General features: G+C 44.9%; 1 protein-coding gene across 1 annotated transcript; it reads left to right on the top strand.

Annotated features, from left to right (window-relative positions):
- Positions 1 to 1,364: 1,364 nt before the first annotated feature.
- LOC120384740 (E3 ubiquitin-protein ligase RBX1) lies at positions 1,365 to 12,086 on the top strand. Its single transcript, XM_039503767.1, has 5 exons — positions 1,365 to 1,590; positions 4,152 to 4,230; positions 9,784 to 9,854; positions 10,413 to 10,498; positions 11,900 to 12,086. The coding sequence occupies exons 1-5, from the start codon at positions 1,513 to 1,515 to the stop codon at positions 11,910 to 11,912; spliced, it is 327 nt and encodes a 108-aa protein (XP_039359701.1). The 5' UTR covers positions 1,365 to 1,512; the 3' UTR covers positions 11,913 to 12,086.
- Positions 12,087 to 12,678: the final 592 nt, after the last annotated feature.

Consider the following 12,678-nt stretch of genomic DNA (forward strand, 5'->3'; position numbering starts at 1 on the left):
CTTCACTATCTCTTCCCACAAGACCAGTGTGACTGAAATCCATACACTTGCTACATAAGCACATCCCTCTGCTGTCAGCACAAGGAGAGGAAGGATGCCATGTTGCATTTATTCCCATCCCCTTACCTGTATACATCCAAAGGCATTCTCTGCATTCTTGACAGTCCCGATGTCTCTCCTCTACTAGGTATCACACCAGTCCCTGGCCTTCAAGGTTTGCCAGCCACTGCTGATTTTTTTATGGATCTGTGCCAGCAGCCTTAGCTTTTTAAAGGATGATCATCCAATTTATTTCAAGAGCCACAATGCTACAGCATATATGATACAATATACCAGAACAGTAGGATAGCATTTGTGCTTTCAGATCATAACAGTGAACTTGGACATAGCATTGTGATGTGATTCAAACTACTGGCAGCTCTTTAGCTTCCCAGCTAAAGAGAAGCAGCTGGGGTGTCATTCAACACTGCTCCTTAATCAATAAGAGAAGTCATTGCTAAGCTACATGAGGTGCAGTGCATCGTTCCTGGTGGATTTAAACATGTTGCCTCCACAGCATTCCCACACTCACTCAGCAAGGGACCAGGAACTGAACAGTTTTCCTGGCCCCAGGGGCAGTGGGCAATAGCCTCAGGTTACCGCTGTGGGATTTTCCCGTTGAAAAATATGCTTTGCAAATGCTTGTTAGGGACAGAATGAGCCTTGGGGCAGGTCAACACTAACTGGTGGAGGCTTCGCAACTGATTCTTGTCCAATTCATTTTCAATCTAGTCTCATGCATGGCAGCACAGAGCGCTGGCCAGGCCACCCCTGCTGCCCTGACCACTAGCACCTGGAAAGCCCGTGTCAAGCTGCATTTGTTTGGAAGGAGACACTTAGTTTGGATTTCTGTAGGTGGAGGCACCGGGCCAAGTCCTGCCTGTGGCTGCCCCAGTCGGTCCCTGGGGTCACGGCCATGGCGCTGAGAGCAGCAAACAGCCTCCCGTATGCGGCCGGCCCAGCCCGAGTCTAGCGGCGCGGGGCCCTGCCCTGCCGCATGAAGCCCGGGCCGCTTCCAGCCCGAGACACTGGGGCGAGCGAGGCCCGCAGCGCGCCCGGGCTTCGCGCACCTCGCGGCCTCAGGCCAAGGCTGCGGACTAGGCGCTGCGCGCGCGCCCGGACTGGCGGGGCGGGGCGGGGCGGGGCTGGCCCCCCAGCAGGACTCCGGCACTCGGGAGCGAAGTCTCGCGTTTCCCTTTAAATGCTGCAGCTGCCGGGCCCAGCCCCCCCCCCCCCGTGGGTTGCGCAATTCTGTCATGAGGGCGGGGGAGGCTGACGCTGGGCTCCGCCCTGGCCCGCGCCTTTAAGAGACCCGTGTCATGTGACGCTTCATCGCTCTTATCCCCCCCCCTTCCGCACGCACCTGTTTGCGGGAGGGGACGGGCGAGGAGAAGGGAAAAGGGAGGCTGTCGCGAGTCTTCGTCCCCAGCCCCGCGCACGCGCACTAAGGGGACCTGGAATCGTGTATTCAAAATGGCGGCAGCGATGGATGTGGACACCCCGAGCGGCGCCAACAGCAGCGCCAGCAAGAAGCGCTTCGAAGTGAAGAAGGTCCGGTCTCGGGAGCGCGCCACCCTAACCGCTGCGGGGGGGGAGGGGGCGAACGGGCCGGTCACCGCGGGGCGAGGAGGGGGCGGGTTTTGTTCTCCTCAGGGGCCGGGTCTCCGGTTCCGCACTACTCGGGCGGGGGCGGGGCTCTGGGTTTCTGGCGAAGTTTGGGGCCAATGGCTGAGGCGGGGTCGCTGTACGTGGGGGATGGAGGAGCCAATCAGCCGCGCTGTTGTTGCCGGGTGACAGCGGCGTGCGGGGAGGGGCGGGACTGTGTCGGGGAGGCGCCCGCTCTCTTACAGGGGCCTGGGCGGTGGTAAGTGGGGACGGATGGGGCGGGGCGACGCTTCGGCTCCGCCGCCTCTGTCAGGGCGATGCTGCGGGGCTTGGCCGGGGGGACACGGCTGCGTGCCGGCTGCCTGGGGTCTCCGGTGTGGCTTTGCCCCAACACAGAGCCACCCGTGACGGGGCCTCGCTGCCGCTGAATTTGGTGATGTCAGGACGTGGGAGCCCTCGCCTGGGTGGGTCTGCTGACTGGCTGATCTAGCCTAAGGGGTGGCGCAGGGGTCCCCGGACAGCGCTCCTGCTCCTCTGCCAGTGGCCTTGGCTCCTCTTCCCCACCCCCGGACTCTGCCTCGAAGCTGGCTGGGGCCCATCCAGGAGGAAGGACGTCTTGTCTCATTTCCTCCTGTCATTCAAACCCCAAAACGCAGGGTCAAGGAGCCAGGAGTGGGCTGGCAGCCCAGGAGCCGGCCCTGCGAGATGAGGCTTCTCCTCTCAACCCAGTGAGAAGTTTGCCCATGGAGACCTCCACTAGGCAAAAGTGAAAAGGGTGATCAGGACCTCTCATAACCTCCCTTTGACCACCTGAGTGACAGCAATAGTGGCTGCCCCATGCCAGTAGTGTATGTAAGAGTTTGATTGTGGGTCAGACTGGCTCATGCTGAGTGAAGCTTGTCCTACATGCCCTCCTCTGGCAACACATGATGTCAGAGCTCCTAGTCACAGGCCTGTTGGTTACTCTAGCCTTGCCTAGTGGGCATGGATATAACATCACCAGAACTGAAGACTCTAACTATAGCGTAGTTGATTGGATCATCATCTTCCTTCCCCTGTAGCTATATTAGCTTTACTGACCTAACAGAAGTAAAATAACCAATAAAATCCTGACTTTTATCTCTAAATTTAATAGCTGTGACTTGGATACGTCAGCTCTCCTGAGTTAGAAAGCTTTTACAAGCTTACATTGTTACTTCTCAGTTTAGAAAAACATTTTAATGGTAGCTGTGGTCAAAAATCTGGGCCTGCAGTTTATGCACCATGAAAACACTGAGAGGGGAAGGAAAGTATGTTGTACAAAGAGATATAATGAGCAAGTAAGGAGAAATTTAGGACAAGTATCAGGAAACACTTCTTAATGGTGACATTTGTTGGTAGGATGGACTCTGAGGAAGTGCTGGAAACATCACTTGATTTGCTTATATACAGGAAAATATATACTGTGAACAGTCACTTACTGGAAAGGGAGTTAGACAATAATCTCTAGACTGATTATATTGCAGTAATATAAATTAGAGTTGCTCCCCACAGTGTCAGGCAAGCAAGTTCTGGTATCCTGTGTAATTACGAAGTGTCTTCTAATTTAATCTTTCTGCGGGGCAGAGAAGGGGACGGGATGCACTTTGTTATGATTATGTATCATTTGGCTAAGAGTTCCAATCCTGTGTTGATTTTTTTTTTCAAATATTGTCACTTTAAATGCATAGCAGACCCTCTTCTTGTAGGCTTTTGTGATCATGGAAGCCAGAGTCCCTTTGGGTGGGGGGGCACTTCTTAAAAGGTGAGAATTGAAGGATTCTCAGCACCCCCCACCCCCAAACCATGTATTCAGACACCCATATTGGATCCTCAGATGTGCCCTGCAGTCCTTTATGCTAGCTCCCATTGTGTTTGAAATAAGGGACTTCAGTGCAGGGTAGCATATAAACTGTCTCAAGTAATTGGTTCCGTTCCGCAGTAGTGACTTATTGGTAGGGCTACTGCCAATAGTGGTAGTGGTTATTTTGTCAAGGACATCTGGATTGGACTTCCAGTAAGGTGCACACTTTCCATCCATTCCACCAGTCCTAAGGATATGGCTCGGGGAGCAAAAGACCCACCTGAATATGTGATTCAGGTCTCTTGAACAGAAATACGAACAGGTGCATTTGTTTTAATAAAAATAAGGGACTTCTGTTTAAGAGTGACTGGCTTATGCAGGTAAATAAACCTCTTTCCTTACTAAGAGTCTGTTTTATATGTCTATTTCTTCTATAATAAATTCCTCTTGTTTCCTGGGTTGGCAGGAAGTGCTTGGGTCTTGGGGTGGATTCAGTAGTGTCTGATTACTCCCAAGCAACTCTACCTGTTCCAGAGTGGTGGTGGTGGGTTTTCAAGGATATCTCCTCATCTGTGCTCTAAAGAGCTGGGATCTCAGGAATAGTGCAGCAGGGAAGGAGGGCCAAGGAATCATCTGACAGATACTGTAAATTCAACAGAAAATGTGTTGTTCTTTCTCTTTGTAGTGGAATGCAGTAGCTCTCTGGGCCTGGGACATTGTGGTTGATAACTGTGCCATTTGCAGGAACCATATCATGGATCTGTGTAAGTAAATGGAATGGGGGGAAATTACAGGCACTATGACTATTCAGACATGGCAGTTCCCTCACAGATGTGATGCACAGCCAAAATCACCTCTTAAAGTGAGATTCTTTTCAAAGCCCGAAATAGCAAGCCTGTGTTTTGGTAATGTCTAAAGGCTAGGATTCAATCTCTTACCTTCTTCACCACCACATTTCCCTTTCCCCCCACTTTAAAAGAGGGACAAATTGAGGAATTAAATTGGTATCATGCTGCTACACAGGAGCCAATGTTGGCTGGGCAGGGATTTGGAAAGAAGTGTGGCAAGGTGGAGTAATGATGAGGGGCCAAAGGAGAGGTGAGATTATTTGGGGGCAGGAATCATGCATAAACTGAACTAATTGGAAAACCCAAATTGACTATTGATTGTTTCATTAAACCAGTGAAGATTGTGACACACAATACTTCTACAATTACTGACACACCAAGAGTCCAATCAGACCACTAACTTCAGTTGATATCACTCCACAGAAGATAGCATTAGCTACCTCATGCTGGGTATTATAATCTGGAATTGTGTGAAAGCAGCAAAGAGTCTTGTGGCACCTTGTAGACTAACAGATGTTTTGGAGCATGAGCTTTCGTGGGTGAATACCCACTTCGTGGGATCCATTCGTTGCATACACCCCCGAAAGCTCATGCTCCAAAACATCTGTTAGTCTATAAGGTGCCACAAGACTCTTTGCTGCTTTTACAGATCCAGACTAACACGGCTACCCCTCTGATACTGGAATCGTGTGGTGGCTCTCCAGAGGCACATGGATTGTTTTGTTATAGAATAGACAAACCAAACAATCATAAATACTTGAACAATACAAACGTTACCCTTAAATGTCTGCTCTGCTTTATCTGGGAACACTTACAATAAGCTTAATTTTACAAATAAACATCAAAACACTTACTCCATATGAAGGGTATTAAACTGGAGTTCAGTTTTGAAAATTTCAAACTTGAAGTGTACATGCACACACAGATCAGTCACTGATATCAATTCTGCAAAGAGTTACAAAATGGGTACAAAAACAGATTCTCAAAATTGAGAGTGGTACCAGAGGCACAAAATATAACTGCTCACCCTTGCCTTAGTATAGATGGACAAAGAAATATTTGGCATACTCTAGGTGTATGAGAACACTTTTCTGAGGCTGGTCTTGCTTTGTTCAATATCTTTAATCTCGTAATATAAAAAGTAGCCCCCTCCTTCCCCCAAGGAGAGAGAAATCACCCCGAGGTAGACACCTGTCATGTAAAATTTCAGCTTAAATAGTAAGGTTTGGCAAAGTTTATAGGCAACTGAAAATATCATTCATATTGCCTGACATTTCTTATTATATGCAGTATTACCAGCTTCCTCCTATAACGAATTTGCAATGTAATATACTAGCAAAAAAGACTAGTGCAGTCTTGGGCTGCATACACTGAGCTATTAAAGAAGCCTCTCTCTGTGCAGCTCTGATGACGCTGCACCTGCAATACTGTATTGGGTTTGGCCATCTCATAACCACAAATATATATACAAACAGGACTGAGTCCAGAGAAGAGACACAATGATTAAGGTGTTGAAGGGATTAATTTGAGAAGACTAAAAACTAATTGTGAATAGCTTGACTATGTGTTAACTAAGCCTGGAACATAACTGTCTACAAATATTTGGAGGGTGTAAACATTAACGGAGGAAGGAAATATGGTAGAAAGGATTAGAACTAGAAGTGATCATATGACATTGAGCAGAAGAATGAGGCTAAATATACTGCTACCTCGATATAACACCACCCGATAGAACACGAATTTGGATATAATGCAGTAAAGCAGTGCTCTGAGGGGCGGGGCTGCGCACTCCGGTGAATCAAAGCAAGTTCAATATAACACAGTTTCACCTAAAACAGCGTTATATCGAGGTAGAGGTGTATTGAGAAAACCCAGTAGAAATCTATAAAGTACTGGAATAGTCTTCCAAAGAGCATAGTGGAATCCCTTCCTGTGCCAAATTTAAAAAACTGGACTGGGGAAGCCCTAGAAAACTTTGTAGGAAACAGATCTGCACTAGCAGTAAGCTGATTAGTTGACTTGATTGTTTCTTCCATGTCTGACTTCTGATACAGTACAGTAGCTGAAGTCATGAATAGTTCTAGAAGTCAACTTTGCAGGGAGGAAAGAGAATACCATGTAGTGTGTATTTTCACAATACTGTTGCTCAAAAAGAAGCCACTCTTTTTTTTTTTAAGTCTCCTGGGTAGCCACACCTTAACACGTATTTATTTGGAGGCCCATTAATATAGCTGCAAATAAGGGAGAACCATGCCTTATTTTCTGTCAGCAACTATTAGGGAGAAAATTGAATCTTAGGTTACTTCTCTTTCCATATTAAAATACTGAAGGCTGCCAAAATAGTGTGGGAAACAAAAGCTGGGCTCTTAATGGAGAAATGCTGAAATACATGTTTACTGTGGGATCCTGACCACTGTCCTAGTGGAAGACATTTGGGCTGCACTTTCAAATACTACAAATAGCTCATGCTTGTCCACAAGACTCCAGGTCTCTGCCACACCCCTTCTGCCTTCACTTCAGATTCTCTGCCACTAGCAGAGAGACGTGGTTAAGCACTTTCAGGTTATCTACTATAATCTCTGCTTTTATTGTTTAATTTGGGGCAGCAGCCAGCAAATATCTCTCCTGCTTTTTTTGGGGGGGGGGGGATTTTCAGGGTTCATTCCCTGAAAGAAGCCACCCTTGGAGTGCCTTCTCTCCCTTTGTTAACTCCTTGTCTGTCATGGTGGAGCTGAATACGTGGAGAAGCAGAAGGTCAAGAGGTGATCCAAGGATGCTGCCTTGGGAGCTAAAGAATGGGAGTATGTCTATGATTGCCTCCAGACTGCCAAGACTTGCCCTATTAGGGAAGGAGTTCAGTCTGGATGGCTAGTTTGGGGGCCTTTGATCCACCAACACCAGCTTGGGCTCCTCCAGAGATGTCTTTTCAAGCGGTCTGCCCTCTTAAGTGTTTGAGACTCTGCAATATGGACCATACTTGCTGATCAACAGTTCTTCAGGAATAAGTCCAAAACTCCTTTCAACACCAGTCTCCCTCTAAAGGAAAAAGCACCAGGATCCTACTTCCGTTTTTTAAAGTGAGTAATTTTATTTGCCAAGGAATCTGATGTCCTGTTTGGCCCATCTTATTTCCAAGAGGAAGATCTGGACACTCAGGAAGCTTTCCCTATGCTTCCTCTCCAATTCTAATACTGAATGATGCGGACCACCAGAGCTCAAAACATACACATCCCTACAGATTAACCTGAGCCAGAGCACCAGCTGAGACAGAACTTTGTAGATGACCATGATCACCTCAAAATGGCAAAAGTGTTCTAGATCCTAATCACCTTCCACAAGTTCTGACTTCTCCTCAGGAGCAAAAGATCATAACCCCAAGCCAGAGAAGCAGGATAGATTCTTTCCCCTAGAAATATTTGAAATGGCAAAGAAGAAGAAAGAGGCCATCAAGATCAAGCCAGCAAAACAAGACAGACAGGCTAAAACCAAGGATAAATATCTCCTATCCAACACTAAGGAAGAGTTTGCCACAAATGACAACAAATAAAATAAATCTTTATACTGTGCTTGTGTCGATGGAACTATGGACTCGGGCTGGGGAGGGACACACAGAGCTATGATAGCTAATTTAGTGGGCAGGTGCAAACTTTGGTTTAAGTCCTGGACAAATGGATAACTATTCAAAGTAAATCCTATGTGCCTCAGAATTATCAGGTGGAATATGTTGAGAGAGAAGCTTGATGGGTTATACCCAATACTATGGACATACCAAAACATTTTCTCCTTCCTTTTCAAAGTCTGGGAAGGAGCAGAAGTTCTTTTAATCCTTACCCCTAGCAAAGGTAGCAGAGAAGGGATGACTCATGTTCTGGGTCTAGGTATTACCTCTGGAATGTCTGAGGGAAGCTAGTACAGACCAAAGAGTAAATATGACTAGAGCCATCTTACCTCCATGCAGAAATAGGGTTAGGGCAAGAATCCTACTTCTCAGAGCGTAGGTTCCAGTTGATTTTGGAGAGATGTATGGGTGATTGTGCAATTCAGATGCTCTGTGGAGCATCAGGCTCTTCCATATACCTTCACTTCATTTTTCAGGCTGGAGAAATTGGCATACAATCATCCTGAAGGTAATTTCTCACCTCCTATAACTATGGGTGATTGAGCTTTAGGTGCTTAGAGATCTATTCAGTATCCATAGTAAGAAAAAGATCTTGTGGAATCTCAGCCATCTTAGACCTTGAGAGACTAAACTGTTCCACTAAGAAGATAAAATTCAGGATGGATTCTGTCAGATTCCCCAACATAAGGAGGTCTTATGGAGACACTGCATCAACAGGCTATCTGGAATGGTCCCCAACCCCCAAGAAGTAGACTAGCTGATATCCAAGCACCTACATTATCCCTAGGTTGACTTATTAGTATCAAGCAGGAAATGCAAAGGCAAGACTCTTCTACATGAAGAAAGCAGGCCAAAGATTACTAGGAATGGACACTGGCTCATAGATGACCGAATAAAGTCTGTGGTTCCCCCTTCTGCTCCTAGGAAGAGTGACTTTGATTAAAATATTATTGTTTTTTAAATGTGACCACCCCCACAAATTGGCCAATGAAAGAAGTTGCAGCATTCTCTGTTCCTGTACTAGAATGTCCTCATGATTCCCACTACAAACTATAGAAGACTGAGTCTGGGCCTTGAAAGGACAAAGTCCAAACCAGTGAGCCAGTCTCCAAAGTAACAGAAGCTCTGTCAGCTTCCTGAATGCCTTCCACCTTCTTGAGCTACTAAAGAATTTGGACACAGTTCCATTGGTGTCAAGATTGAAAAGTCAGCAACAAGAAGCCAGGTGTTTGGTTCTTCTGAATTTCTCATGAGATGGCCTAGATTTTGAACCTAAGACTTTCCACAGTCACATCTTTTCATGAAAGATGTGGCCAAGCTCTGTGCTGCATGAATAAGTTTGCACAAGTACTGATCATTACAAACCAAATACCTTGAACAAGGGGGAGAGGGCAGTCCTAGATAGAGAATCTTGAATAGCAGATCTTCCTCTTAACTAAATCTTTCCTCACAATTTCGATACAATAACCCATAATAATAATTAACAAAAATAAAAACCCTTCAAAAGTCAAACAGACTTTGGTATGACCAAATTAGAAATATTTATCTTTACACTTTGGCAAGCAGACACATTTCACTGGCAGATGATATAGGTACTCCTACACAGTTTCCTCCTCCCCAAATCTAAAAGTGGACAGAAAAACTCTTCATTAATAAAGACTGATTAGTCCCTCCCCATTTGGAAAAATCTTACTTAAACCCAGTGATTTCCGACACTTTGTTTCTTTGTAATAACTCCAACAAAACAACGAGCTTGGGTATTTTTCCACGTTTACTGTAGTAAAGAGGACTGTTTGATGTTACAAGTAGAAAGGGTCCCACTTCTGAATGTGTTTAATCTTTTTCTACAGGTATAGAATGTCAAGCTAACCAGGCATCGGCTACCTCTGAAGAGTGTACTGTCGCATGGGGTGTCTGCAATGTAAGGCAAACTGCTTTCACTAACCAGCTATTACAAAAAAATTAGGTCCCTTCTTTTCTATTACTCAAAATCAGAATAGACAAAGTCAGCTAATCCATTAAGACGGTCTCATAGTTATTTACTAGGAAAGAATTTTCAAACCCTGGATGCTTACTGGAACATTGAGAGATGACTAGAAGAAGGGAAGAGGAAAATGGAAAAATTAGGGTTGGGAATGTGTACAACAAGACAGGTTGGGAAAAAGAGAATACAGAAAAGGAAGAGGTGAAGGCTAGAGATACCTCTGTACCTTGTTGCTTGGCAATATTGTAGGAATTTAATTTTGAGATGTGATTATCTCTGAATATTCAAGGGACAGGCTCATAGCTGGGAGTTGTCCCACCATCAGAAAACAAAATGTTACTTGGATGCCCACACACAGATTTCTCTTGATGTGCAAGCCTATGTGAAGGGTCAGTTTTTGTTGACCAAAGGGTTTGTTTCTGTATTGAAAAGAGAGACCCAAATTGTTTGATCCAGTTAACTATGAAACTGTGTAACTGGGACCTTCCCTTTCAGCATGCTTTCCACTTTCACTGCATCTCTCGTTGGCTTAAGACTCGCCAGGTGTGTCCGCTGGATAACAGAGAATGGGAGTTCCAAAAGTAGGTATCCTGTGCCTTTCCCAACATGGAACATGTTATGGCCACCCATTGGCTCTCGTGATGAGTGCTAGGCATTGTTAATCTCTGCTAGATCTTGCTGATAGAGCACCCATGTATCTTTCTCATTTCTGGGTCTGGGAGCATACTCTGTTCCTATTGGGAGGAGTTTTCTGTGGCACTGTACAGCGATCTTTGCTAACAGAGTTGATGGGCTCTGAAGGGTGTCCAGATAGTCCTGGTGTAAGTGAGAGCAGTTATAAATTGGAGCTCTACATCAGCATTTTCTCTAGAGAGCATAGAGAAGTGAAATTCATTGATAGCAGAGCCCCACATGAGTGACTTGGGTTCAGAAACTAACCTGGGTTAAATCCATTGCTCCAAAACCTGGGTATTGTGTTTGTCAAGATGCCAAAAAATGCATCAGGTCACTCTGACCTTGCATTGTTGAGTTTTGTTTTAAAACCCTATTAAGGTTACAGATGAAGAAAACTAACTTAGCTGTCTTGGCTTGGTGGACGCTTGCTTGCATGTGCACAACCACCAAGTAAATGAGCCAGACTGATAGCCTTGCCTAAAAGACCCATCATTAGAATAGCCAGAGAAGCTGCTGATTAGAATTGAGGGGCATTGACCTATTTATGTGGGGGTACAGATTGGGTTTGAGATGAAGTAAGCTGAAAATGGTATCAAGAAGCTTACTTAGCACCTGCCCCACTCTGTGCCTGGTTTAACTGAATCCTTTATCCATTAACCACTTACTTTGCTAGCTACAGATTCACACTGATTTTTTAAAAAGAGCATTCTCTTTAAACTGAGTCCTGACTTCTAAAGCAGGAGTGTTAAAATTTCTCAGTCCCATATTTGGGCATTAATTGGCACGCAGTTGTGTAAATGGCTGCTTCTGTGACAACTTCAGTACCAAAGTGCAGGATTTGAACATCTTAAGGCAGCCATAATTGAAAGCTGGACCCATGGGGCAGCTATTCTGTTTGGCTAGTGACTAAGATGCCTAGGTACCAGTATGAGACATGAACTGGCTTACATTTTACACATGCCTAGTAATGTATAAGGGGTAATGACATGCTCCAGCCTCTCTACAAGGACAGACCTGAGAAGTGGAGTTTGGGCAAAGGATTAGGATGATAGGGTCACAAGTCCATGAAATGATGAGCTGTTTAGTCTCCCCCAATTAATCACTAATGTCTGGAGATTTAAGGAAAAAGTTAAATAGGTACCTTTTGCTTTTTGCTGTTTCTGCTGAGGTTGAAATATATATTTGTATGTTGCATGTTAATTGGATTAAATGTTATCATGAGAGTAAAGCTGGTGCCAAAAAATCAACATTGGTATTCAATATAAAAATAACAAGCATGGTAACATAACAAATGTTTGTATTTTCAGGTATGGGCACTAAAGAAAGATGGTCACCAAGTTTACCATTCTGTCACCAACATAATTGGCTCCTCTTGTTAGTGGGTCTGTTTTAGGAATTATGTAAATCAGTTATACATATGTCTTGTTTTTTGCTTTAATCTTAATGCTGCCATATTGTATACTCTTAAATAAAATATTGTTGGAACATCCCATCTAACTTTGTCTTGTATTCATGAATGATTGTGAACGGGGTGTGATCCTCTTCAAAGGGAAGCCAACTGGGCTTTTATTAGTCAATGTAGTGTTAGTGACCGCTCTGGGACTACCATCCTGTGTTTCACAAGACAGAACTTCCCATACAACCTGCCTTGTCAGTGTGCCTGATTTCTCACCAAGCAATTTAAAACCACATCTTTGCACCTACTAAATTCTATAAGAGGTCAATTGGAGCAGGACCTGGCCCTTAATTCTGAGCCAGCAGAAGGGTGTTAGTTGTGCTGACAGTATTTTTGAGATGGACACTTTTCTGTTAGAAGGCAGACCGTGAGATCACTTGCTCATTTCATACAAATGCCCTATTGTCATCAGATGGAAATTACTTTCCATTGCTTCTGATATGGAACTCAAGTAGAACAGGTGATATCACAAGGAGAAAACCTTGTTAGCTATTCCCAGTTCCTTGAACCCATTCAGTTTGGTGGTGGTGAGCTGGGTGGAGGTTCTCAAATGTTGCTAGTCATAAAATACTTCTAAATAAAAGGTGCAAATAAGGTCCCTGCCTCAAGTAGCTCACATTCTAAATTGTT

This window comes from Mauremys reevesii, linkage group 1 (genome assembly GCF_016161935.1).
Source record: "Mauremys reevesii isolate NIE-2019 linkage group 1, ASM1616193v1, whole genome shotgun sequence".
Classification (NCBI taxonomy): Eukaryota; Metazoa; Chordata; order Testudines; family Geoemydidae; genus Mauremys; species Mauremys reevesii.